Raw genomic sequence first — 27,026 nt, forward strand, 5'->3', positions numbered from 1 at the left:
ACAGGCTGGGCCAGCGCCAGTGGTAGTAGGGAGCCCAATTTCATGGCCAAAGAATTTTTAGCTGGGGAAAAATTAACTGTTGCAATGGTGCAAGTATAGGTGAATGAGAGGGGACTAGGAGAGTAAATGCAACACTGTTCAGATGGAACATCACGGTGACATTTTCACTGCAGTTTTCCTGAAAGCTATCAAACTAGGCTATTCCTCAAAGATATACAAAGGATGTGGAAGGAAGATTGATTTCATTCATAATATCTATATTTAAACTGAGATCCCAGATGAGGTAAGAAAATATTGTAAGTCACTGTACCATTCACTCTCTAAATTAAAACTTGGAAATGCACAGTATTATTCTACTTATTAACCTGACATCTGAGCAGACTGACCTAATTTGTATCTCTGCTTATCCACAGCTGAATTTAAGTGGCATCAGTTGTTTCCCTCATGTTTTAACATGTCAAAAAGATTGATGGCAGCTTTACCTTTTCACTTTCTTCATCTTGCCCAAAATAAAGCGTACGCTCTGGCAGTGTCAGTCCATCTTGGTCAATCTATAAGATATGGTAATAAATTAATTCCACTTACACATTTTATTAATCTAGAATGTGAGTTATGGCTTTTCTCCAAAGAAAAGGTTCTTCCTTTTGTTTTAAGTAGCTGTTGAAAACAAATGTTCCATCGCTCATAAAACCAATTAATATTACTGAATATTCAAAAGGCAAACAATGCTCCATTCTTGCTAATTTTCTGCTCACAGGCTCTATCAATAAAAATATTAAAATGTACATCAAAATAATTATTACTGGATTTTAAAAAATGTGGGATTCTCAAATGCTGGAAAAATTGTGTAATTTTTTTGTTTTACTCTACAAAGGTAAAACAAAACATGACCAAAAACAAACGCAAGATCATTGCAAAACTACACCTTATTTGAATGTAAATCAGACTAAAACTAAAATCTACTATCAGTTGTGTATCTTAACTGATCATGTTGTGGCACTATATCAAATGGTAATTAGTCTGATTGAGGGAATGCAGTATGTATTAACTATACTTATGTTCTGAGATAACAACATGTGATACAATAAAGATATATTCTGATAACAAAGCGCAAATCAAATTAAAACTGAAAAATACTGGGGTATATTTTGCTCTTTAAAGAGAACATTTTTATTTTAAATGTTATTGGTTGTTAATCAAAATGGCAACCAGTGGGTGTTTTCCTTTTGTTACATTCATGAAATAAGAATTTGAGTGTTTTAATGACAAAAGGCTGGTCAATCTCAATAGACCTATAATTATACTAGTTTCATATTTATCAAGTAGCTAATTAGCTGCTTAACTGGTCTCAGTCCCAAACGTCATTAATCCACCATGTAGTGGCAGCCGCATGCAAAACTGAAGCACTTAGAAATATTAGATTGAAACGTTTGGAAATCTAGATTTAAAGTCCATACTATATCAGTTCAGATAGATGATATCATGGAGGTGCTAAATGAACATTGAAGAATGAACAGTATTCCATAATTGACAAATGACCCACCCGCCTGGATATGGAGGTTAATGCCATGAACAGATTTGGATTACATTGTTGCCAGAGAAACTTAATTCAAAAACCACAGTACATTTTTTTCTTCCTATATTCCACTTTAATATAAGAGCCATATACAGAAATCAAAATTATATTTTATCTAAAACACCATGACAATGTGAGTAGCCAAAAATTTGGCAGATGGAATACAATGAGGAGAAATGTGAAATTATCCACGTTGATAGGAAAAACAGAAATACAGAGTATTTCTTAAAGAGCAAGAGGCTGGGAAGTGCAACTTCAAAGGGAGCTGGGTGTCCTTGTTCACAAGACACAAAGTTAACATGCAGATACAGCAAGCAATTAAGGCAGCATATTGGCCTTCATTACAAGAAACTTTTGAGAATAGGGGTAGAAATGTCTTACTGTAATTACACAGAGCTTTGGTACAACCACATCTGGAATATTGTGTGTAATTTTGATCTCCTTACCTGAGAAAAGATATTCCTGCTAAGCAGAGAATGCAACAAAGGTTTATCAAACTAAAGTTTCAAGTTTATTTATTAGTGTCAGAAGTAAGTTTACATTAACACTATAATGAGCTTACTGTGAAAATCCCCTAGCTGCCACACTCCGGTGCTTGTTCAGATACACTGAGGGAGAACACAGACAGTGACCCAAGCCGGGAATTCAACCCAAGTCTCTGGCGCTATGAAGCAGCAGTGCTAACCCTGGTGCCACCATGCCACCTGGGGATAGAGGGATTGTCCTATGAGGAAAGGTTAAATAGACTGGGCCTTTACTCTTTGAAGTTTAGAAGAATAAGATTTCATTCAAACATACAAAATTCTCACAGGGCTTGGCAGGGTAGATGCAGGGAGGATGTTTTGCCTGGGTGGGGGGGTCTAAAACCAGGGGACACAGTCTTGAGTCATTTAGGACTTAGACAAGGAGGAATTTCTTCACTCAGAGGGTGTGAATCTTTGGAATTCTCTGACCCAGAGTGGGCCATGGAGGATCAGTCATTGAGTATGTTCAAGACTGACATTGATAGATTTCTATATATTAAAATCATCAGCCAACACAAGGATAGTGCAGGAAAATGAAATAGAAGATCAGTCATGACCTCATTGAATGGCGGAGAGGGTTTGAACAGCTGAATGGCCTAATCTTGCTCCTATTATTGATGTCCTTGGTTTTATTTTTTAATGTTGGTATGCTAACATTTACATGTTCCAAAATGATTTTTAATTGATAGTCATAAGTAAATTATATGTTTAATTTTACAAAAGTAACTGCAAGCTAGCAAATAAATCAAAATATTTTTAGTTGTAACTGAGAATAACTGACAGTTTGAAAGGATACAATGGTTTCATAAACTATTTTTCATAAAACATGTAAAGCATCTTGTCTGCTAATAATATGCATGATAGTGAGTACCTTTTTGTTAATCTACTTCAATATTTGCACCAGGATTGCAACTCCACTTTCTTGCCCTATCCCCATATCTCTTAATATCCTCAGTGTTCAATGTATTCAATGACTGATAGATTAGGGGGTAGATAGTTACAGAGACACATGTTCCTCAGTCTAATTAATTCTTTTTTAATTTGTTTATGGGACATGGGCATTGCTGGCTAGGCAGGCATTAATTGCCCATCCTTAATTGCCCTTCTTCTTAATGATTCTAAATGGCCGATCTGTTACACTAAGGCAATAACTCCTAGTTCTAGATTCTCTGGCCAAGGAAACAGACTCCCACCATATATTCTATCAAGAGATTGGTGAGGTGGAAATTCCCTTGAGTAGTGGTACAAAAGAGGCTGGCCATTTGCATTGATATTAAATTCTATTGACTGCAGCGGGACAGAATAACTGTCATGGCTGGTAACAGACAGCTAATCAGACACTACCTGTATCATACCACTGCCTGAGACCAATTTTTACAGCTTTATGTTTCAATGAGATCACCTCCCATTCTCCTGAACTCCAGGGAATATTGGTCCAGCCTATTCAATCTCTCTATACAGCAGCCCTCTTATCTCAGCAAGCAATCGAGTTAGGCAGTTATTAATAAACGTAATCCTTTTCCAAAAATCAACTTGCACTTAGAAATTAGTGCATTTATATGATTTACATGAATTTGCAGGAATTTACATTGGTAGAAAATATATATCTGGCAAAAGTTGGATCAATACAGGGCTGAAGCCAAATTAATCAGTTTCCACTTAAATCTGTCACTGATTATTTTTCAGCAGCAACTACTCACTGTCGTCACTGTTTGAAGCAGCTTAGTACAGTCACATTCATCATTCTGTTTATTACCATATCAGCTAATTTATCACTACTTTTATTTAATCTCAAGATTCATGGTCTTGTTGCAACCCTATTCCCAAGAGCCACAACAGTCAAATCTCACTCAGATGAGGACCAATGGATTTGTCCAGTTCCCACAAGCTACCCACTGCCTGATTCTACTCGTGTGCCTGCTGCAAGTGCCACAAAAGTGTGTCCTTATAAGCTGAACCCTCCACTTGTGTTTGTTTTCTCATCTACAAACTGGGATTTTCTGCTTCTGTTGATGTGGGTGGCTTCAGCGACAGAAGCGAGAAGTATCAACAGAGCTCCCAAATCACGATTTACGATGATGAAAACATGTGACGCGATCATCCCCTCCTCTGTCAGTAACAGGCCGTGTTTCCTGACACTTAACGTCAGGGTCATCATTTTTGTTTTATTCATTCGTGGGATAGTGGTGTTGCCGGCTGGCCAGCATTTATTGCCCATCCCTGGTTGCCCAAGGACAGTTGAGAGTCAATCACCTGGCTGTGGCTCTGGAGTCACATGTATCATAGAATAGAATCATAGAATCCCTACAGCACAAAAAGAGGCCATTTGGCCCATCGATTCTGCACCAACCACAAACCCAAGCAGGCCCTATCCCCATATCCCTACATATTTACCCACTAATCCCTCTAGCCTACGCATCTCAGGGCACTAAGGGTAACTTTAGCATGGTCAATCAACCTAACCCGCACATCTTTGGGCATTAATTAGTGAGTAAGTCGGATCAGGCAAGAAAGACAGATTTTCTTCCCTAAAAGGCACTATGTTGAGTTTTTCTGACAATTGCCAATGGTTTCCTGATCATTAGTAGATTCTTAATTTCTGATTTTTTAAAATTAATTTCAAATTCTAACATTTGCTGTGGCAGGATTCAAACCCCGGTTCCCGAACATTAGCTGAGTTTGTGAATTAATATTCCAGCGATAACACCACTAGGCCATCACCTCCCATTTGAATATACCAACATACCATTATCAGGTCCTTGCACCCAAAATCATTCAATCAGAAAATCCATCCTAGGCAGTGTGAAGGCAGGACGGCGTGAATCATGATGGGTCTCCCAAGGCACGCACTTAGCAAGCAGACTTCCTGGGGGAGTTCAGATGAGCCCAGCATTTGGGGAGGGAGGAGAGGGTCACGTATTGCTCTCAGGCGCTTGCCCTTGGAACTGCACCACATTTCCACTGCCCCCACCGCCCCCGCCCAGGGACCAGTGACTGGGCAGGAGTACGGGGTGGGGGTGGTGCATGGTGAGGGGGTTTCAGCATGAACTCCTGTGCATGGATAGCCTATAAAATGGTGCCCCACTTCACAAATGTTTAGGTTGCTAGCTGGCTGGGTGAACCCAAGGCTATCCCACCATTGACATTTTTTTGAAATCTGGGGCTATACAGCACAGAAAGCCACCGTTTCTGTCAACAGCTTCAACGCCACATTCCCTGCCCACTACCAACTTTTGCCAATTTCTGAGGAAACCTCACTCACAGCTCACTGATTCCAAGAACGATCAAGAATGAGTCAGTACTTTGGCTGAACTTTGGAACATGATTTCCCTTTTAATTAGCGCATAATCCTGAAGCTGCTACTATTTTTCTGGAAAATTCTCTTGGCTTTCCAAATGTAAACAACTGCAAACAGCAGTCATATAATATTAGTCTAAATTCAATAAACCGCCTCAAGACATTGCAGTCAACCTGTGAGTAACACATCGCCAATGCATGAGATGTAGTATGCTCGGTGAAAATTATTTGGAAAGTGGATGGTTTATTCATAAATCAACGACAAGAATAAAGTTGAGGCTTTACAGAGTATAATAACAACTCTGCCACAAGAAACCAACATGGCTTGACAAGGGGCACATTTGCCTGATTAACTGTTTTAATGTTTTTTGAGGAAGTGACACTCTAAGTGGACTGAGAAACGTTGCAAAATGTTTTGCACAGAGGCCTCCAAAAAGCTTCTGACAGCATTTTGATCAGAAAGCTTAAGTGTAAAGAAAAATTCTGGGAAAGGCTCAGATATTTACTGAAGGTTAGGAAATAGCGGCAGTTGTTAGAAAATGATCACTGAGCTGATTATAACGGGGGATGGTGAAAATCCCCTAGTCGCCACACTCCAACGCTTGTTTGGATACGCTGAGGGAGAATTTGGCTTGGCCAATGCACCTGACCAGCACATCTTTCAGCTCATGGGAGGAAACTGGAACACCCAGAGGAAACACACGCAGACACGACAAGAACATGCACATTCCACACAGACAGTGACCCAAGCCAGGAATCAAACCCGGGTGCCTGGTGCCATGAGGCAGCGGTGCTAACCACTGTGCCACCATGCTACCTTAAGGTTGCGATTGACTGATTTTTGGTCTCTCAGGAAATCAAGGGCTATGGGGAGAAAAGTGGAGTTGAGGCTGAAAGTTAGCCATGATTACACTGAACGGTGGAACCAGCTTGACAGGCCATATGGAACACTGCTGGTCCTATATCTTATGTTATTCTGACCCACAGCAATGTGGTTAATTGTGTAACTGCCCTCTGAAATGGCCTAGCAAGTCATTAGTTGTGTTCAAAACTCACTACCACCTTCTCAATGATAATTAGAGATTAGCAACAAATAGTCACCTTATCAGCAAAACACACATCCCATGAGATTATGGAAGATTTATATGCTGACTTCATTTACATGTCTTGGCTCCATATCTCTTAATACTCATAGAAGCATAGAAACATAGAGCAGGAGGAGGCCATTTGGCCCTTCCACCATTCATTACGATCATGGCTGATCATCCAACTTGGTAGCCTAATCCTCCTTTTTCCCCATAACCTTTGATCCCATTCACCCCAAGTGCTGCATCCAGCCGCCTCTTGAATATGCCTCATGACTAACTAATGTTGATCAATCTCAGATTTAAAATTATTATGTGAACTTGCATCTATTGTTTTTTGATGCAAGTATATCTTGATTAAGAGATCAAGAAAGAAAGCATTTGTAATTATATAACAGCTCATCACATCTCTCAGAAATGTCCTAAGGCATGTTACAAGTAATAAATCACATTTGAAATGCAGATACTGTTACATGTGCAAACATTTCATTTTACACACAGTTATGTCCTCCAAACATTGGTCAAATGAATGGCCAATCTGTTTTGTTAGCTTAGTTTGAAAGAGGAAGGATGGTTAAAATACAAGAATTCTTTGAAGAGCCTGATCTTTAACCAGCAGAAAGTACTGAGCAGATTCGATTTAACATCGCATCTGAAAGTACAATACCTCTGATCGTGCAGCAATCCTAATGACCCTGAAAGTTCAGGCTAGGTTTTGTACACAAATAGGTTAATAAGGTTTGGATCCAACAAACTTCTGATTCTAAAACAACCATCTCAGCCAACCTGGCAAGAGGGCTTTAGTCGTAGAGTTGTACAGCACAGAAAAAGGCCCTTTGGCCCATCAAGACTGCATCGATAAAAACTACCACTAAAGTTGGACTAATCTCATTTTCCTGCACTTGTCCCACATCCTTGAATTTTTTTTTACAAGGACATTAGTGTACCAGATGGGTTTTTCTAACAACAGACAACGGTTTCATAATCATCAGTGGATTCTTAATTTATATTGAATTCAAATTCACCATCTGCTATGGCGGGATTTGAACCTGGTTCCCCTGAACATTCGCTGAGTTTCTGGATTAATAGTCTAGCAATAATACCACTAGGCCGTCATCTCCCATATTTCAAGTGCTCATCCCCAAATATCTTTTAAAGGTTGTGAGGTTTCCGGCCTCCAATACCTCCCTAGGCAGTGCACTCCAGTTCCCCATCACCCTCTGAGTGAAAAAGTTGTTTCTCAAATCCCCTCTGAATCTCCTGCCCCTCACCCTAAAACTATGCCCTCTCGTGATTTATCCCTCGACCAAGGGGAACACTGCTCCCTACTCACACTGTCCATACCCCTCATAATCATATACAACTCAATCATGTCCCCTCTCAGCCTTCTATGCTCTAAGGAAAACAATCCAAGCCTCTCTAGTCTCTCCTCATACCTCAAAAACGCCATCTCAGGCAACATCCCAGTGAATCTCTTTGTACCTTTCTAGTGCTATCATGTCCTTCCTATATTGAGGTCTGCACATACTACTCCAGTTGTGGCCTAACCAACATTCTGTACAGCTCCAACATAAACTTTTGCTCTTATACTCTATGCAGCAGCTGAAAAAAATGTGTCCCATATGCCTTCTTAATTATCCTATTCACATACTCTGCTGATTTCAGGGATCTGTAAATAAGTTCCCCAAGATTCATCTGTTCCCCTGAGCTTCCCAGTGCCCTGCCATTCAGTAAATACTCCCTCATCTTGTTTCTTTTTCCAGTAGATTTAACAATCAATGATCAACACTGCAAATAGGATAAAAGAAAAACAGCAAATCCTCATAAACATAGAAAATGCAGGATCTGCAAAGAGACAAGATGGGTTGTAATAGAGCAACACACACCCAAACGTGCCTGGTTGTTCTCTTTATTTGTGCTGATTTACCTGCAGTGTATTTCCAGCAATGTTTATTCTTATTCAACAATTAAAATGCTGGCTGACAGGGTCAGAATCATAAACTACAAATTACAGGAAGTCATTCTTTAACAGTGTAATGCTCTGGTTAAATCAGATCGGGAATAATGAGTTCAATACCGTCAACAAAACATAAAAAAGGCAGACATTCTAACCCTGGAGGTGGCACAGAGGAGAACCATAAAATTGATTCCTAGCATCAGACAACTGAGTCATGAAGAAGGGCTGAAACGAATAGGTTCTTACAGCCTTAAGTGAGACAATTAAGATGTAGCAGTACAAAGGTAAATAAAATACTAAAGGGTACGGAGCACAATTTTAACTGAAACCAGGAGAGTTCTGCAAGGGAAAACCAGTTCAAGAATGAAGGACAATGTTAGGATTGACATAAGGAAATCCTTCATCACACAAGGCAACATTTGAAACGAACCTCTCACTAAAAATAAAGTGGATTCAAAATTGGTTCAGTTGTAAGAGACAGAGGGTGATGACAAAAGACTGCCTTAGTTACTGGAAGCCAGTGTGCAGTGGCGCACCACAAGGATTTGTGTTGGGCCCCCTATTATTTGTCATTTGTATAAATGACATTGATGATTATGTGGGGCGATAGGATTAGTAATTTTGCGGATGACACAAACATTGGACCTGTGGTTAACAGTGAGGTGGGATGTCCTGGGCTATAAGATATAGACAGAATGGTCAAATGGACAGACAAGTGGCAGATGGAATTTAACCCTGAAAAGGGTGAGGTGATACACTTTGGAAGGAATAATTTGACAAGAAAGTGCACAATTAATGGTAGGACACTAGGATGTTTTGTGGAATAAAGGGACCTTGCCATGTTTGTCCACAGATCTATGAAAGAGGGCGTATTAATAGCGCGGTGAAAAAGGCATATGGGACACTTGCCTTTATCAATCAAGGCATAGCTTACAAAAACAAGGAAGTCGTGTTGGAGTTGCATAGAACTTTAGTAAAGCTGCAGCTGAGAACTGTGTGCAGTTCTGGTCATCACATTATCGGAAGGATGTGATTGCACTGGAGGGGGTGCAGAGGAGGTTCACCAGGTTGCTGCCTGGGATGGAACATTTAAGTTATGCAGAGAGGTTGCATGGGCTTGGATTGTTTTTACTGAAGCAGAGGAGACTGAGGAGTGACCTGATTGAAGTGTACAAGATTAAGGGAGTCAGGGACAGAGTGGATAAGGAGCAGCTGTTCCCCTTCGTAGGAGAGTCAGTGACAAGGGGGCGTAGGTGAGGGGCAGGAGGATTAGGGAGGATGTGAGGAAATACTTTCTTACCCAGAGGGTGGTGACAATCTGGAATGCACTGCCAGGGAAGGTGTTGGAGGCAGGTTGCCTCACAGCCTTTAAAAAGTATCTATCTTTAAAACACATCATAACATTCAGGGCTGTGGGTGAAGTGTTGGCAGGTGGGATTAAGTAGGAGTTTATGTGTTTCTAATGTATCATGGTGGAATTCATACCCAGGACTCCAGAGAATTACTCTGGATCTCCTGACTCTTAGTCTAGTGACAATACCACTACAACAGTGCGTCTCTTGGCATTTCTTATCTTGGGTAAGTTTGAATGAAAATGAAAATTATCAATGTGTGATTGAAGGAGAATGTGTCACAACTGGAAAACAAATTTATCTCTGGCATCTTTTATGATAATCCTGTAATTTTGTACAGGTGTGGAAGGACTGCTGGGACGTGCTGATAAGAATATCATGTATATTCAGAATGCTATATCTCAAAACTTAAATTTTTTCTTTCTCACCATGTGGAGGGCTCAGACAGGAATACAAGTATTTTTCTATACCACTCTCTTTCATGATTGGCTTTATAATTCCACTTTAATATTTTATATCAAAAAAGTCAAACTTTATTTCTTTCCACTTTTTCCCTGAACAGTCTCCACAGTTTTCCTCAAGGACATTATCTCTGCTTATGCACACAGGAAGGTAGATCAGAGCTCTTCTAGCTGCTGTTAAATAAGATGTGTCACCACCATAAACTGTACAAATCCTGTCTTGTATACAATCTGACGATGTTTATCACTGGACACCAACATATATCAATCTCTGTGCATAACTGCAGCTTATTATGATGTTCTGCTAGGTTCTGAGCTAGCCATTCTCCACCTACTCTCAACTGCTAAAACCCTTAAAGGTCATACTCACAGGATTGCTACTCGATCAACCCACCATCTCGATAAAACTCCAGTTCTAACAGACTCATTCATTCCAGTAAACAAGATATGGAGATGCTGGCATTGGACTGGGCTGGTCACAGTAAGAAGTTTCACAACACCAGGTTAAAGTCCACCAGGTTTAACCTGGTGTTGTGAGACTTCTTACTGTGTCCAGTAACCAATACACTACCATTTAATATAGTGGTGTCTTCAGTTCAACCTACAATTGGATGAACTTCCTTTGGAGCCATTCATATTGGGTGATCAGGAGAATTCAAGGTAGCTAAGGAAATAAATTCTAGCTCCTCCTTACAAATGAAGAATCTGCCATTAATACCTTCTTGGAATCAGAGGTACCCGTCACTCCATTAAGTGGTCTGAGAGTCTTGATTTTATGGGAGCTGATTTGCATTGTCTAATAGCTTCTATTATGTAACAATTTATCTGTTTTGCATGTGTAATTCTTCAATTTCTCTGATGAGGGACAGAGCTCACATGTGGTGGGATGAAGCCAGACAAATCAATAAGCTGTTTCATTTCAAAGGAAGATGAACATAGAGGATGGCAGTTATAATCAGATTCACTTATTTTCACTGACAATTTCTTGTCCCGTGATAATACAAAATAAAAAGCATGTCAAACGAGCTATGCTGTCCCCCTCCAAGTTGCCTTATGAAAGTACCTGTGGAGAGAGAAAAACAGAGGGTGGAATTTAGCACTCCCACCAACAGTGGGAATCGTGGGAGGAGGGAAACTTAACTCACCAAGAGGCAAAACAAATCTGTTTCCTGTTGACAGACTGTTGGAATTTTGTTCTCCTGACTTTCAAGGAAGGTTAAAGATGGGAATGTGGGTTGAGCTTCTTGACACAAATGGTCGAGAACCCCACTTGCATGTATTAGATTCTCATGCATATTCATTAAACAGCTACTCAACCAGGATTAAGCTCCCCGCCAGCTAGAATTTACAACATTGAGTTGTACGACTGTATATAAGTGACATGCACCTGGTGAGCTCCACTTCTTCCACAACTTTTAAGATCTGTGATTACTTTATCCTTCTTGGAGACCTTGCATGATTTCATTCATATCGATTGCCATAAACAAATAAGGGAGGCAGGTGAAAGGGAGGGGGATGAAGTGGAGGGAAGAGTGGAGCGAAGACTGGACCAGCAAAGTAGTTTATGGGAGGGGAGGGCGGGGTCCAGTGGAGGAGAACTCAGGCTGCTGGTAAAGAGTGGGATCCAGTAGAAACAGCAGATCCAGGTGCAAGTCTGCTAGGTGAAGGTTTCATTGGGTGGGTCACAGAGTGGGATGAGACAAGTGGCTTGGATAACAGGAGGGAGCAGGGTCAGAATGGGCTTAGGGGTGGTAACGGCTATTGGTTCTCGGGGGAGGAAAGGCATGTGGAGATGGATCGTGAGGGGACTCAAGATAACAGGAGGAAGGTTCAAGTGTGACCGAGGGCACAGTAATGGTGACATTGGGTGGGTGATGAGAGAAGCTGGTGTGTGACAGGGGGAGGATAGAAGATGGTGGAACAAGTTTGAAAGGTGATATTTTTCCAAAATGACCTTGACAACACAGTTAGTTAGTCAGTCAGATTTCTCGAATGGGAGGAGAAATTTTTGTGGTGGTGGGTGTGGTTCAGGGTCAGCGCAAGTGGCCGACTAAAGGCTCACCCTGATAATTATGTGGCGTTTTGTTCTCCTGTGTGGTGAAGCTGACATTGCAGCAGGTTTGTTCTCAACTCACGGATCTGATAATATCAGGATCCCAATGAGGTGTGAGCTGCCTTTCATTCTGTGCCATTCACCATCAACTGCAGTCAGAGGCAGGGTGGCAGGGAGAGAGGGAGAGAGGTGGGAGAGGGAGAGGTAGGGAGGTAGGGAGGGGCATGGCTGGTGGAGGGCAACCAACTCACGACTCCAAACCTCCATCCTCTCGGGTGAATGGTCACAACTGACACAGACTCAAGCGGTTAATCTTTCTATGCTGCCATGAAAATGATCTCTCTGTAGTTTCAAGGGTAGTCTAGACAAGCAGAAACGTGTCTGTGTGAGGCTCCTTGCACATGCTGTCATCATTCTGGTCAAAGAGCAATGTGTCCATATGCATTCATGTATGAATAGGTGGAAGATCCATTTCTGATCCTCCAGTATGTCCTTTATCTGCAAGGGTTGGGGTGAGGATGCCACATCTAGGACGGATTCATGGATGAGACGGGTGTGGAGGGATATGGTCCAAGTGCAGGTCAGTGGGACTAGGCAAAAAATGGTTCAGCACAGACAAGAAAGGCCAAAAGGCCTGTTTCTGAGCTGTAATTTTGTGTGGTTCTATTGTTCTCCCCACACCACCATGAGATTTACCGAGTTCTTCATAGATGTCTAATTAATGAGCTGAAAAGTGGATGATTGTGCATATCCACTCACTCCACCACCTATTTTCCCATCAACCATTGGATTTAGTCTTCAGAATGTCTCGTCCCGAGTTTCATCTTTCATCACAGAGTTGAAATGTTAACTCTGTTTCTCTCTGCATGGGTGCTGCCAGACTTGCTGCTTACTTCCAGTGTTTGCTGTTTTTATTATAACAAGTTACTTGAAGTCTCAGAACAACAGGTTAAAGTCCAACAGGTTTATTTAAAATCACGAGCTTTTAGAGCACTGCTCCTTCACCTGGTGTTGTGAGACTTCATATTGTGTCCATCCCAGTCCAACACCATCATCTCCACATCAAGTTACTTGAGTCAAACAAGATAAATTGGTCCCCCTGTTTGCACGCATCTTTATAGCTGTGTTCTGCACAATAATCGGTTACTTACACAATCTGCATACCAAAAATACTGCTCAATACCTAAGTGCCCATCCCAATCCAATACCAGCATCTCCACATCAAGTTACTTGAGTCAAACAAGATAAATTGATCCCACTGTTCTGCACTCGTCTTTTTATAGCTGTTTTCTGCACAATAACTGGTTATTTGCACAATCTGCATATCAAAAATTCTGCTCAATACCTAAGTGTGTTTTTCATCTCTCATGGTTCAGAATGTGCAAGTCTGTATAAACAACTGGGAGCAGTGATTTCCCCAATGCAATGGCTATGAGATATTTATCGATTACTGAGATAAGCCAATTGCTTACAGTCTACGAGGCAATAACATTAAAGCTATTTCATTATCATCTCAACCACCCAGGATCTCGAATAGTGATTTTTAAACATGCAGGAGACACTTGTTTTAAACCACAAAATTTAATAAGATTTGCGAAAAACAGGTCAGTGGATAAATGGTCCAAAAAGTCTTGAATGGCAACACACTGTTGATTTTAAAAATATAATTAAGTTTCCTGAATCGATATGTTTTCACTTACCAGCCAACCCGGGGTGGCACAGTGATTAGCTAGGGACCCGGGTTCGATTCCCGGCTTGGGTGGGGTTTGCACATTCTCCTTGTGTCTGCATTGGCTTCCTCTGGGTGCTGTGGCTTCTTCCCACAGTATGGAGATGCCGGCATTGGACTGGAGTATGTAGAAACTTGATGTCTGTGTCGAAATGCAGGATCTTCTTGGAGATCCTCTCTACCTGGATTCTCCCACAGTCCAAGTTAGGTGGATTGGCCATGGTAAATTCTCTCTCAGTGTACCTGAACAGGCACTGGAGTCTGGCGACTAGGGGATTTTCACAGTAATTTAGTTACAGTGTGAATGTAAGCCTACTTGTGACTAATAAATAATCTTTAACTTTAAATGTTATATACAGTGGTATGGAAACATACAGATAGAGATAGAAAACTATATTACCATTACACTTCTTATAGCCTCAGGAAGTTCCAAAGCACTTCACCAGTGAATTAATTAATTTAGAAATTGTTCATAACAGCAGCCAATTCACAGCGCACTGTCCCACTAACAGCAATAAGAGAAATTACCAGATCATGAAGTGCATCAGAAGAACCTTTATCAAGAGCTGCAATGGGAATCAGTTTAAGTCCTCATCCAAAAGACATCACTTCCCTCAATATAACAACAGTCATGTCCTCAAGTCTTGAAGTGGGACTTCAATCAAGCTCTTCTGACAGAGTTTAGCACGCTATCACTGAGTTAAGGCCACATATAGAGCATGTTACTACAAAACTTTAGGGCAGGATCATTTTTTAGGCCAGGGTCAATGATTTCACAAGTAGACAGGCAGTGTGGCAGGGGTGCTGCTGTTTGGCAGTTAGGAAACCGAGAAGAATGGGTCCTGCCAAGTATAAGGCATGATGTGGAGAATGCAGGCATTGGATTGGAGTGGGCGCAGTAAGAAGTCTCACAACACCAGGTTAAAGTATAAGACAAAATATTATTCCTGATAGCACGTTTCCCAGCCACAGCTTGTGGGATTAGGAGGCTAGTTGCTGGGTTGGTCACCAGGCTCTCTCCCCAGGTAGGTTCTTGGTGGGGTGGAATTAGGTCTGGAAATGATAACACTATACTCAAACCCAGCCAGTATTGGGGATTAAAATTCTCCATTGTGTGAGTATTCCACTTCAACCACTGGCTATACACTTCTTTCTTATGATAAAGCATTGTTGCAGGGATTCCCAAACTGTGGCCACCACCCCTAATAGGGTTGCGTGATGCAGTTTTGAAGTTGCAGTCTTTGAGGCAACAATGGCAGCCATGGGGCTCGAACTGAGTTCTGACATCTTTAAATTTGACCCTTTTAATGTTCTTTTTTTAATATGTGTGCCTGTTCGCTGAGGCCTGATTGCTGCTACAACCACAGCCTGTAACAAGCTTTTTTTCAGGGAAAACTCAGCAGTTTTAAACCCCACCCCACTCTCTCAAACTCCACTCCCCCACTCACCAATGTACCCTCTACCTCCTGGAAGGATAAAGATAGCAGATGCATGGGAAGACCACCACCTGCAATTTTCACTTGCAAATCACACATTATTCTGGCTTGGAAGCATATCATTGTTCCTTTAGAGTTGCTGGGTGAAAATCCTGAAGCTCCCTCTCTAACAGCACTGTGGATGTACCTACACCACATGGACTGCATTAGTTCAAAAAGAGGACGTACCACATTACAAAATTGCATCATTGCCTATAAAGCACTTTGAAGCATCCTGAGGTTGTGTAAGACACTATATAAATGTCCATTTTTCTTTTTCTCTTTTATGTATTTTAGTGTAAGCAATTTATTTTGTTACAGAGTTTATTCATAAGGATCTTCCATAATTTTTAAATGAAGGTTGAGCTTTTCTTTACATAGTACATGTTCGATTCAGGTTTAGTGGCACAAATGTTACCCAACTAATAACTCACAACTGGTGAACGTAACAAAGTTAATGCCAAATGATTTTCAATGCCTATGCAATTTAGGTGACACTTTAATTTTCTTATACATTTCCCTGCTTACTCATTTTTCATGCTGTAATACATTTTATCTCTGCAGTAAAGTGATGTGTTTAAAATATGATGGTCTAGCAGCTGCAGTTAATTAATGTTGAACATTGACAGTCATAAACATTTTGTAAGGTTTTATCTTGTGCACAGGGACGACCTGAATGTTGTATGAGACTGGACTAAAATATTGCTAGGAACAAGATTATGATGAGAAATTAAAAAAGTATTTTGAGATATTTGAGCACAGGTTGCAGCAATTATTAGGCTGGTAACTTGCAACGTAATTTTTCTTTTGTTGAATTGAAAGAGGTGCAACTAAAGGGAAGGTTGGAATGTTATACTGGGTTAAGGGACAGAGATTGAAGTCAGCTGGAGGAAGGGATATGTAATTGGAAAATAAACCTAGACTAAAAGAAATCTGAGCTTTCACCTGGTACTCAGGTAAGCACCTAGGACAAGGAAAATGGGATCTGGGTTAGCTCGTGACCAGAGCTACAAGGGATCCAGGACATGGAGAGTAGTATCTGAGCAAGATAGAAGAATGGGCCATAAAGAGAATTTCTCTTCAACATGAAAACCACTTAGGAAAGATTACTGAAGAGGTTTTAGGGCAGGACAAATTTGTTGCTGTGATCAGGAAAAAAAACATTTATCTACAATGTTTGCAATTCAACAAGTTGGCAGCTTTCTGGCGTAAAGGAACAAGGATCATCACAGGTAGAAACCAGTTGAAATGTGGACCAGACCAAGAGCCCAGGATGTATACATAAATGAATAATATGTTTATTTCTCCTGCAGTTAATGGAAACCAATAAGCACAAATTCTTTACAGTTTGCAATTATGTTAAAATAATTATATATATGGTGCCAATTATTCAACCAAGGCTGTACAGTTTATTTCATAGCAAAATAAACCATTAGATATTTGATAGTCTTGAAGGATCAGCAAATATCTGGCTGAAAATAATAGGAAGTAGGTTGGAAATATATTGCAACTTGTGGCTGATTTTATTTTACTTCCCATGATGCATTCATTGGGCACAGATCCACATTTTATTCTGTTTGCAAGTGTAATTTTGCTGCACTGTTACTTCATGTCAATTAAAAACAATATTCTACCCATATGAAATTATTGACCTGCATTACACAGATTGTTCTGGGGAAGGAAATTGTCACTTCTCAGATCTAACGATCCATTGAAGGCAGATCTCCTCCTTCGTCCTGAATCCACCTGAAGATAAACAACTATAATCAAAAGCTGCTCCCAAACTTGCTTATGCCAGGATTATGCTTGTTAATGATTAAAAGATGTCTGACCCTCCTCTGAATAAAATTCCAACAACGTTTGTATCTTGAGATGGAAGAAGATTGATGTTGTATTAAGGAACATAGGAACAGGCATAGGACATCCAATCCCTCAGATCGGTTGCATCATTCAATTAGATCATCAACATTCTATAACTTTGCTCTATTTTCCCATCCTGGTTCCTAACCTTGCCTTACAAAAACTGTCAATCTCAGTTTTGAAATTTTCAATTGACCCAGACTCAATGTCTTTTTGGGAGAATTCTAAATTCCCACTCTTGATTTTGTGAAAAAGTGCTTCCTGATACAACAATAAACTGCCTCGCTCTAATTCTAAGGTTATGCCCCTTTCTCTAGACTCCCCCACCAGAGGAAATAGTTTCTATCTATTCTATCAGACCCACTCATCAACTTATAGAGCTCAATTAGGTAACTCCTTAATTATCCATGCTCACACGAATACAGATTAAATCTATGTACTCAGTCCTAATAACTTAACCCTTTTGGCATTCAATAAATCTGTGCCGTATTCCCTTCAGGGCAAAGGTATTTTTGAGATGAGGTGACCAGAATTGAATACAATGTTCCAGGTGCAATTTAACAAAGTTTAATATAAATTCGAACTCCCAAGAGATAAAAGCCAATATCAAATTAATCTTTTGAATTATTATTTTCTACTTATCCATTCACTTTTGTTGGGATCCTTAAATCTCTTTTCCACATGTCCTAGTTTCTTGCTGAATGATCTTTCTTGCTCCCATCCAGATTGTTTCACACCCCCATGTTAACCTTCATCTGTCACAGTTTTGCCCACTCACTTAATCGATCAATGCCCCTATGCAACTTTCTGTTTCCATCTCCACTACTGTCTGTGCCAGCTGACATCGCTTCATCAGCAAACGTGGATAAATGGCTCTCTAATCCTCTGTTCAATTCATTTATAGCAAAAAACTGAGGTATGGATTATGGATCATTTGGGGTGGGGGGTGGAACCACTAGTCACATCCTCCCAATTTGAGTAAATACCCACTATTCTCACTTTCTCTCTTTTTCACCTTCCTCCGAATCAATTCTCTAGCCATGTTGAAAGATAAGCTCAATTTGCACATGCCTTCATTTTCACAAAGTCTTTTGTGTGGAACCTTACCAAATGTCTTCTGGAATTCCAATATGAATAAGATTCACAGTTGTTTCCTCAACACTGCAACTACTCTTTCAACAACAAAAAAAATCAACTGGATTGTTAGACTTGATTTTTCCTTCATATGTCCTTCACATGTCTGATATTTGTCCACGTGCTCACACGCTTTCATAATAGACTCCAGTAACTTCCCCACAGTTAGTGGGATAAATTAGATTCTAAATTGTGAGATAAAGGTTAATTTAGTCTTATTGTGTAAACTCTCTAATGGGTACAGTCATTTAGAGTGGAGTTTAGTTGGCGGATTAGAAATATCTTTGTCCCTGGACAGTAATCAAAAAGCCCTGATGCTGAGCACAATGTAAGTGGGTCTATTTCAGATAACAGGACTGGGTCTCTTTTTATGCCACTTGTTCAGTCAGATTTATCCGCCACACACTATAATGATGCACTCTCCCCAGTGAGAGATTTTGTTTCAAAAACTTGAGCATCGAGATACAACCAATATAATTGGGTGTCAATTATTAAACTCTTCATAAAGATGTCTGAGTGTGAATGTCTGCGGTTGATCTAAGTACACTCATTAATGGGCTGAAGGGCGGAATTTAGGGAACTGGTGCAGACCACTTGTATTTCTCACTCTGCCAGACACACATCCCACAAGACTTACTCTGATCACGTTCCGGGAAGAATTTTTATCGTCCACGTTCACATTTAGGGAGAAGAAGGCGGCTGTGCTGTACACTCCCTGCGTTTTGTACAAAAGTTCACCAAAACTCCACGCCGCCCTCTTCCAGCTGCCAGCGATGTCCCAGCCTCCGCAATCTTCAATGATGTCCAACATGGGTTTAGCTCCCAGCCGGTCGATCTCTTTCAGATCGATGCAGGATTTGTAAAACTGCTTGACTTTCCTCTCGGCGGATCTCCTGTGGAACCTCCTCACCGGCTGCATGAGGAGCCGCTGCAGCTTGCCTTCGTTCTGCTCGGCGATGCCAGTCACCGTCCCGTAACTGAGCTTGTCCTCGGGGATCCCGTGTCTCCGGAGCCAGCCCCCGCAGGAGAAAGTGTAAAAATCTTTGCACGGGTCTATGGTGGGGTCGATGCTGCTGGCGATCAGCCTGGCCGCTTTGCTGAAGCCTTTCTTGCGGCTGCAGTCCTCCCGGCACTGACCGGCCCGTTCTGAGGCTAAATACTTCAGGACCAACATGCTGGTCAGAATGATGCACAGCCCCGTGGCAAACACTAAGCCAGAGAGCAGGCAGATCTCTCTCTTGCTCCATCTCAGCTCCCCCTTCCGACTTTTGCCATTCCTGTCATGCTTGCGAGAGCTCAGGTGAAGGTTTAGACCATTGTGCAGAGTCCCGGAGCTAAATTTATTCACGTACTTAACTTCTTGAAACTCGTCGTAGTGAGCCGTCAAAGAGTAAGTCTTGTCCATAGCTCTTGTCTGGAAACTACATCAATGTTTGTACTAGGCAGAAAATTGAAGAGCGTTGAATTGTTCTAGCCCCACATCACTTTAAAAGAAACCCAGTTCCAACCGCTCCTGCCAAGTGGAAGGAGCTTAAATGCATGCAGCATGTGAGTGAGTGAAGCTGCTACTCGCTCTCCGGGCTGTCGGCAGTTTTATTAGCACGGATCGCAATGATTGACAGCTCTTCACTTCCCTGTTGATTGGAACCAACAGCGCCAACCCCGGCCTCGACACCAGGCAGCAGCGGCGGCAGCTGTATGAAAGAGCCAAGGACTGAACAGCACAGGTTTAAAGTAGCAAGCTCTTCACCGAGCGGGGGGGATCTCTCCCTTTGATTGGTCTGCCTGAAAGTAAACTCGCCCCAGCGCCTCCTCAAATCTCAGAGTGAAACTTAACTAGGAGGGAACAAACCTCCCGGTGACATTTAAAAGGATCGATCAATCAACTTTTTTGATTGCAGCTTAAGCAGAACATCAATATAGTGTATTCACCCTTCAAAGGCAATGAGATAACCAGTCCAGGCAATCCATTGACTCTGTCTACAACTCCCGCTGTCTCCGCCAAGCAGCCAGCAAAATTAAGGACCCCACCCACCCCGACATTCTCTCTTCCACTTCTTCCTTCGGAGAAGACATACAAAAGTCTGAGATCACATACCAACCGACTCAAGAACAGCGTCTTCCCTACTGCCATTAGACTTTTGAATGGAGCTACCTTATATTAAGCTGCTCTTTCTCTGCACCCTACCTATGACTGTAACACCACATTCTGCACTCTCCTTTCCTTCTCGATGGCAAGTATGCTTTTGTCTGTATAGCGCACAAGAAACAATACTTTTACACTACATACCAATACCTATGACAATAATAAATCAAATCATAATCAAGGATGCCAGGCACCCGGAACATTCTCTCTTTCAGCTTCTTCTGCCCGAAAAAAGATACAGAAGTCTGAGATCATGTACCAGCTGACTCAAGAACAGCTTCTTTCCTGTTACCATCAGACTTTTGAATGGATCTACTTTGCATTAAGTTGATCTTTTTTTACACCCTAGATATGACTGCAAAACCACATTCAGCATTCTCTCCCTTCCTTCTCCCCCATGTACTCTATGAACGGTATGCTTTGTCTGTATGATGTGCAAGAAACAATGTTTTTCACTATATCCCAGTACACGTGACAACAATAAATCAAGTGAAATTATTCTTCACACTGACCCAAGCTGGCGATTGTGTGTCACTGTGCAATGCTTGAGGCCAGTCCCCGCTGAATTACACAATATGTAGTTACAACTAATTATCCCGACTATTCTAGACCAGAAAAAATATAATTCGCAGTAATATTATAGTAAATATCAATTATTATCAAGAGGAAGAAATTCACATACAGAACATGTTGCTGATAGTTGCTCCTAGAACACTATATAGTAAATTATAAATATTTACAATGTAGTAAACACATAATGGAAACTTCACTGCTCCAGGCTACCTACTGTTTTGGACACATTTAGTCGAAATCCAATCTGTAGCTGTAATTATGAAAATGGCATGCATTATTCATAAAGCCTATGATTATAGTCACGTTAATTGTTTTTTTGGTTAATTGACTATTTCTTGATTTAAGTGACACCATCAGCAGTGATCCAAGCGGAGGGGTTATCATTAACTGTCATTAAAAACTGGTTACATCTCGGAAAATGGTGCAGATGAAAATACGCTTTGGCCTAATCCTAGACAGCCGAAGATGTCAATGACTGTTTTGCAGCAATGATGGTTTACACTGGTTCTGAAAACGCGTGGAGGTTTGGTTAAAGGATCCCCTCCCGCCCCGCCCCAAGACTTTCGTATTTGAGAGCAGTAGTTATCACCGAGGTCAGTTTTCCTGGCCTCAAACTCCTGCGGTCGAAGCAGTATCACAGCATCCCTGTTCCTGTGTATGTAGAACGTATATGGGCTAAATGATAAATGCTTGGAGACACGGGGATGTTTAATATTTAAGCCCCCCCCCCCCGCGCATCACAAAGTGGAAAAATCAAGAAATTCTTGATCTGATCCAATCGACCGAAGAAGCAGCATCGAAATGATCCTGAATATATAAGCAATCAGAGCTGCAAATGTTGCAATCATGTCCCGCATTGCGATTTGATAGTTGGGCAAACATTAATAATGACTCCAGGGTCTTGTTTAGAAACTTCATGAAGGCCGGAAGATTTATTCAACGGGGAAAGCACAGTCCCAAGACTGAAAGAGCATTGTCTGATATCTCTGTCCCAGGACTTTCCCATTTAGACTATCACTAAATCACTACATGTTTTCAGAGATCCAACAGCAGGTGGCAAAATCACTTCCCGGCTCCCATAATTAACACGTTTTGTTTATATTATTATCCGCAGTCTTGCGATGCTAAGATTTAAATTCTGTATTTGAAATATGGTGAAAGTAGTGGGGGGGGGAGGCGATATCTCTGCTCACTGCTAGGGCAATCTCTCAACCACCTCGAAGTGCTGGAAGATTGTGTTTTGGGGGGTGGGTGGTGGGGGATTGCATCGACAAAATAGCTTTGTGCTTAGTTCAAATTGCTTTAATGGCAAAAGGCTTTTACTTTCAAAATTATTATTTACTAACTCTAATTGAATCAAACTCAATTGCCCTGAAACGTCATTTGAATTGCAAATGACTGCAGGTCTCCGGGCTGCACATTTTTCATTTTAGTGGCAAGTACAGCTTCGCTTTTAAATCTTTCCATAAATAATTATAATAACATGGAAGCTGCGCGGCTGTGAAACCTATGGAGAGGACGGAGTTGTTTCCAAATGTGGCAAATGCATTTCAAGCTGTTTAGTACAATCACAGATCAAGCGAATTAATTGTTCAGTGTTCGAAAGAGTGGAATCAGCAACTCACCCAAAAGTGCAATTCTCACAGCAGTGTCTAAGTCACAGACGCAAAGCCACATGAAGATTTTCTTTTTGTTTTCCACCAAAAACACCAAGAAAATAAAGGCCCAAGTGATTCAGCCACAAGTGGATTGTGACTGTTCCAACCACCATACCGAGATAATAGATCGCCAGCCAGCCAGATAGATAGTTTAAAAGTGTATTTATTAGTGTCACAAGTAGGTTTACATTAACACTGCAATAAAGTTACTGCGAAAATCACCCAGTCTCCACACTCCGGCGCCTGTTCGTGTACACTGAGGGAGAATTTAGCACGGCCAATGCACCTAACCAGCATGTCTTTCATACTGTGGGAGGAAACCAGAACACCCAGAGGATACCCACACAGACATAGGGAGAATGTGCAGGCTCTGCACAGATAGTCACCCAAGCTGGAATTGAACCCCAGCCCGTGGCACTGTAAGGCAGCAATCCTAACCAATAGATAGATAGATAGATTTCATAGACATCTAGATACATAGACAGCTGGACAGACCAGACATGTAGAGAGTTATATAGGTAGAGTTAGAATGGTTGAAAAGGTGGGTTTTTATTTACTCCTACAAGCAGGGACTATCATTCTGTATCTAATAAACCCCTCCCTCCCCCACCTTTTGGAATCACTTTATCTCACAGCATGAAATATATTTTAAACTAGAATAACAAGTATGTCTTTGATGATATTCATTGGTGACCAATTTGCAGCAAGTAAATAAAGTCTCACTATTAACTCCTATGAAAGCACACATCACATTGTTTGATAATTTTCCAGTAAAAAGTGCAAAACAGTTTCTTTATTCAGAAACTAATCTCACAGTAAAAAGAACAATATTAATTTTGTTGAAAATTGGGGAAGATGGGCCATGAATTTCCAAAATTAACTCCGATTTGGATCGATTGGAGAAGGTGTGTCTCCTGTCCTGTTATAAACTGCAAACTTCTTCTGCAGTGAGAATGCAGTGCTGGGCCAGATAATCCCTCATGGAAAGTGTCCAGCCCCATTCAAATTGTAGTGGGGAAAGCAAGCTGGGCTACAACATTTATGTCCAAACATTGGGATTAAAATATGCGATTGCCTGCGGAAGTTCAAGCCACTGCTAATTTAGTTTTCTTCGCTGTGGTTTGGGGCCTTCTTATGAATGGATCCCATGAGAGACAACTGCATTTACTGAGCAGATAGAGGTCATAAACTGACCCCAGACAAAGAAACAGAATACCCATGAGTAGTGTAATAGAGAAGTCGCCTGCCAGAGCTCTATTAGTTAGAATACATTTTATCCATTATATTAATAAGCATTAAATTTAATGGCTCATGTCGGCCAATACGTTTACATGGATTGTATTACATTTGGAATACATCACACACATTTCAACGGAAGAAAATAAACAATTTTACTAAGTGGCTCTGTATATTTAAAAAGGAAAATACTAGATTGCTTGAACAATGATTACAATATGGAGAAACCTTTTGTTGATTCACTATTTACCACGTAACCAAGACTTGTTAAATTATTAACTCAGTCAATGCTTCAATAGCTTTTACAAATGTAGCTATGTGTTAAGTTTTATAAGCAGATCATTGAATTCTTGGGAGATATGTTTTGACAAACGCCCTCTATCATTGCCCTTTAATTGCAGATGCAAAAAGCAGCAAAGATAATACATTTAATCTCGCATTCTTTTGTCCAAGGGACAGCAATAGGTTCACCCTCAGAAAGTATTGCCTGGCTAGACTCCTGGAAATGTGGTGTTGACTGAATCTAGAAATGTGTGGCACTAGATAACTTGCTGTTACTAACTAACACATTTTCACCACAATTGAAAGCATACTACTAATAAAAGATTTGCACATTTTCAATTATAGTAAAAGTTGAGCAAAATAAAACAAAATCCCAATCTCACCGTCAATGTGCAGTGCTAATTCTATCATGTCCACTGATCATGGAAAGACTCAAGGACAATGGTCACAGAAGGCCTCAAGAATATTTGTACAGACTGGTCATGGAAAGTCCAGAACACACTGGTGAACACTAGTCATGATGCAGGATGCAGAAGGCCAAAAGCACATTAATGGACACAGGCCACAGAAGGTGTAAAGCACTTTGATGAATACTTGGAACGCTTGAGTAGATATCAGTCACAAAAGCTTTCAAGCACACTGGTTGCAAAAGGCCTCAAGCACACTTATGGATTCTAGTCACAGAAGATTTTGTAAACTCTGATGGACATGTTGTGTTTTCTCTCCAGGTTCACCTAGATGTGCAAAAGACTACGAGGCAGTCAAAGTAGGGCCCCCCTCACGCCCGAGGCATCTTTGACTTAAGGATGGCAATTTTAGCCAGGCCCAGGGAGGAGCAGGTACACAAATGGAGCATTTGCATTGTTTGTTACTCCATGTATCGACTGGCGAAAGATTGGGTGGATAAGACTGAAAGTTAACCAGAAATCATGGAACAGCCCCTTTAAGTAATAAACAAACATAGCAATCTCACAGAATATTAATTAATGTAAAGGCCACATTGTTCCTGGACACTGAATTGACTTATGGTCTGGGTGTGTAAAATTGTGAGGTCCGTACCAATTGAAAACATTTAGCCCATCGCTTATTAAGAGAAGTCTGAAATTATGCTTTATTATTCTCCCACCATTAAAGAGGACATACACATTTACATTTATCCATAAGATTGTCTGCAATTGAAGGGCAATGATACAGAGCGTTTGTCAAAACATATCTCCCAAGAATTCAATTGACAACCACAGAGGTAAGGAAAATATAGACTGCCTAGGTGCATTTTGTGTTTATTGCGTTACTACCTAAAAGAATCAAAGGATGACACGAACCACTGAGATTTTCATGTTTTTATACAGAAATCACAGATTTTCTATTTAGCATAAGAAAACACTGTGGTAGTGATAGATAATCACTTGAGCTGGAGAAATGTCCTGCCTTAGAATTATGTGCGGGTGTGCAACCTATTACAATGTAAAAAAGTCAACAATATTTTGACTGTGTACCATGGGATACTTTCAATATTTGGAAATTTTGCAGCTCATCATTAGGTAGAAAATTGCTTCAGTTAGAGAATGAATCATAATTGGTAAAATTACTTCAAACTCATAATGTATTTTCTGTGTGAGAGATAATGCATTGTTAAATACAAATGACATATGTATCTGTCTTGTTCTATTATGCATATCCATCAGGAATGAGTTTGTCCTCGAAGAGGACATACAGATGTCAGCAAATGCTATCCATCACAGCTACACCGTGAGTACTTTAACAGCATACATAAAAACAGATATGTAATCCATTTTTACAATTTATTGCTTGTGTGGAATAAAAATTGTTCACATCGGTGTATGGGCAGCACACGCAAACTAATAAGTACAGATCCAGCTGCATATTTAAAATGTATCATAAAATGTCCCCTCTAATGAAAGGAAATGGAAGTCAAAATTTCAGACTAAACAGAATAAATCATAAATAAAATGAAAAACATTTTGGGTAATTGGTAAAACTTATGCATCACTCATGAATGGATGGATTTGATTTTGAAAAATGTACAAATTATGATAACGTTTATGTAAGCATTACATTTGAATGGAAAATTCATCTCTCAGAACTATTTCATTAATTAAATTGTGCAACTTTTATGGAATTGATATAACTTAACACTCCCAAATTCAGGAAACAAAAAAGCTAAAAAATGTAATAATTTATTGTACACTCTTCACCAAATAAATCAAGATTCAGCAGTGTCTGTATTTGATATATATCCTCAATACAGATCAGAATAAAATACACTGAAAAATATTTTCTTTTTACTTTGGTTCTATGTAATTTTAATCAATAAAAGAAAATTTAAAATATAAAGAAAAGGTGTTTTGAATTTGAAATGTGGAGCCCCCATTAGATAGCTGTCTTCTATCTGCTCTTAGGCAAGATAAAAATCTGCAATTTTAATTTGGACAGTCACAAAACATAAAAGCGTGACTAAAGGTCAATATTTGAGTCAGACAGGCACTTAGAAACGAATAACTAACCACCATTATTCTGACAACTGCTTTTTTTCACAGATGATTGAATCAAGCTAATTAAAACAAGTGATTTCCTCTGAGAACCAGCAGGACATTAGAAAAGCTGCCA

General features: G+C 40.4%; 1 protein-coding gene across 2 annotated transcripts in view; it reads right to left on the reverse strand.

Annotated features, from left to right (window-relative positions):
- Positions 1-20,076, reverse strand: part of ecel1 (endothelin converting enzyme-like 1) — a 78,536-nt gene extending 58,460 nt beyond the window's left edge. Inside the window, exons 1-2 of one of the 2 annotated variants that reach the window (XM_080186455.1) lie at positions 19,141-20,076; positions 483-551 (exon numbers count right to left, since the gene is read on the reverse strand). In XM_080186455.1, coding sequence (XP_080042581.1) covers positions 483-551; positions 19,141-19,908 — 837 coding nt within the window. In that variant the 5' untranslated portion in view covers positions 19,909-20,076. The remainder of the gene's footprint in view (positions 1-482; positions 552-19,140) is intronic. The other variant, XM_080186456.1, reaches the window with a different exon arrangement.
- Positions 20,077-27,026: the final 6,950 nt, after the last annotated feature.

This window comes from Carcharhinus amblyrhynchos, chromosome 3 (genome assembly GCF_965287045.1).
Source record: "Carcharhinus amblyrhynchos chromosome 3, sCarAmb.v2.hapA, whole genome shotgun sequence".
NCBI lineage: Eukaryota > Metazoa > Chordata > Chondrichthyes > Carcharhiniformes > Carcharhinidae > Carcharhinus > Carcharhinus amblyrhynchos.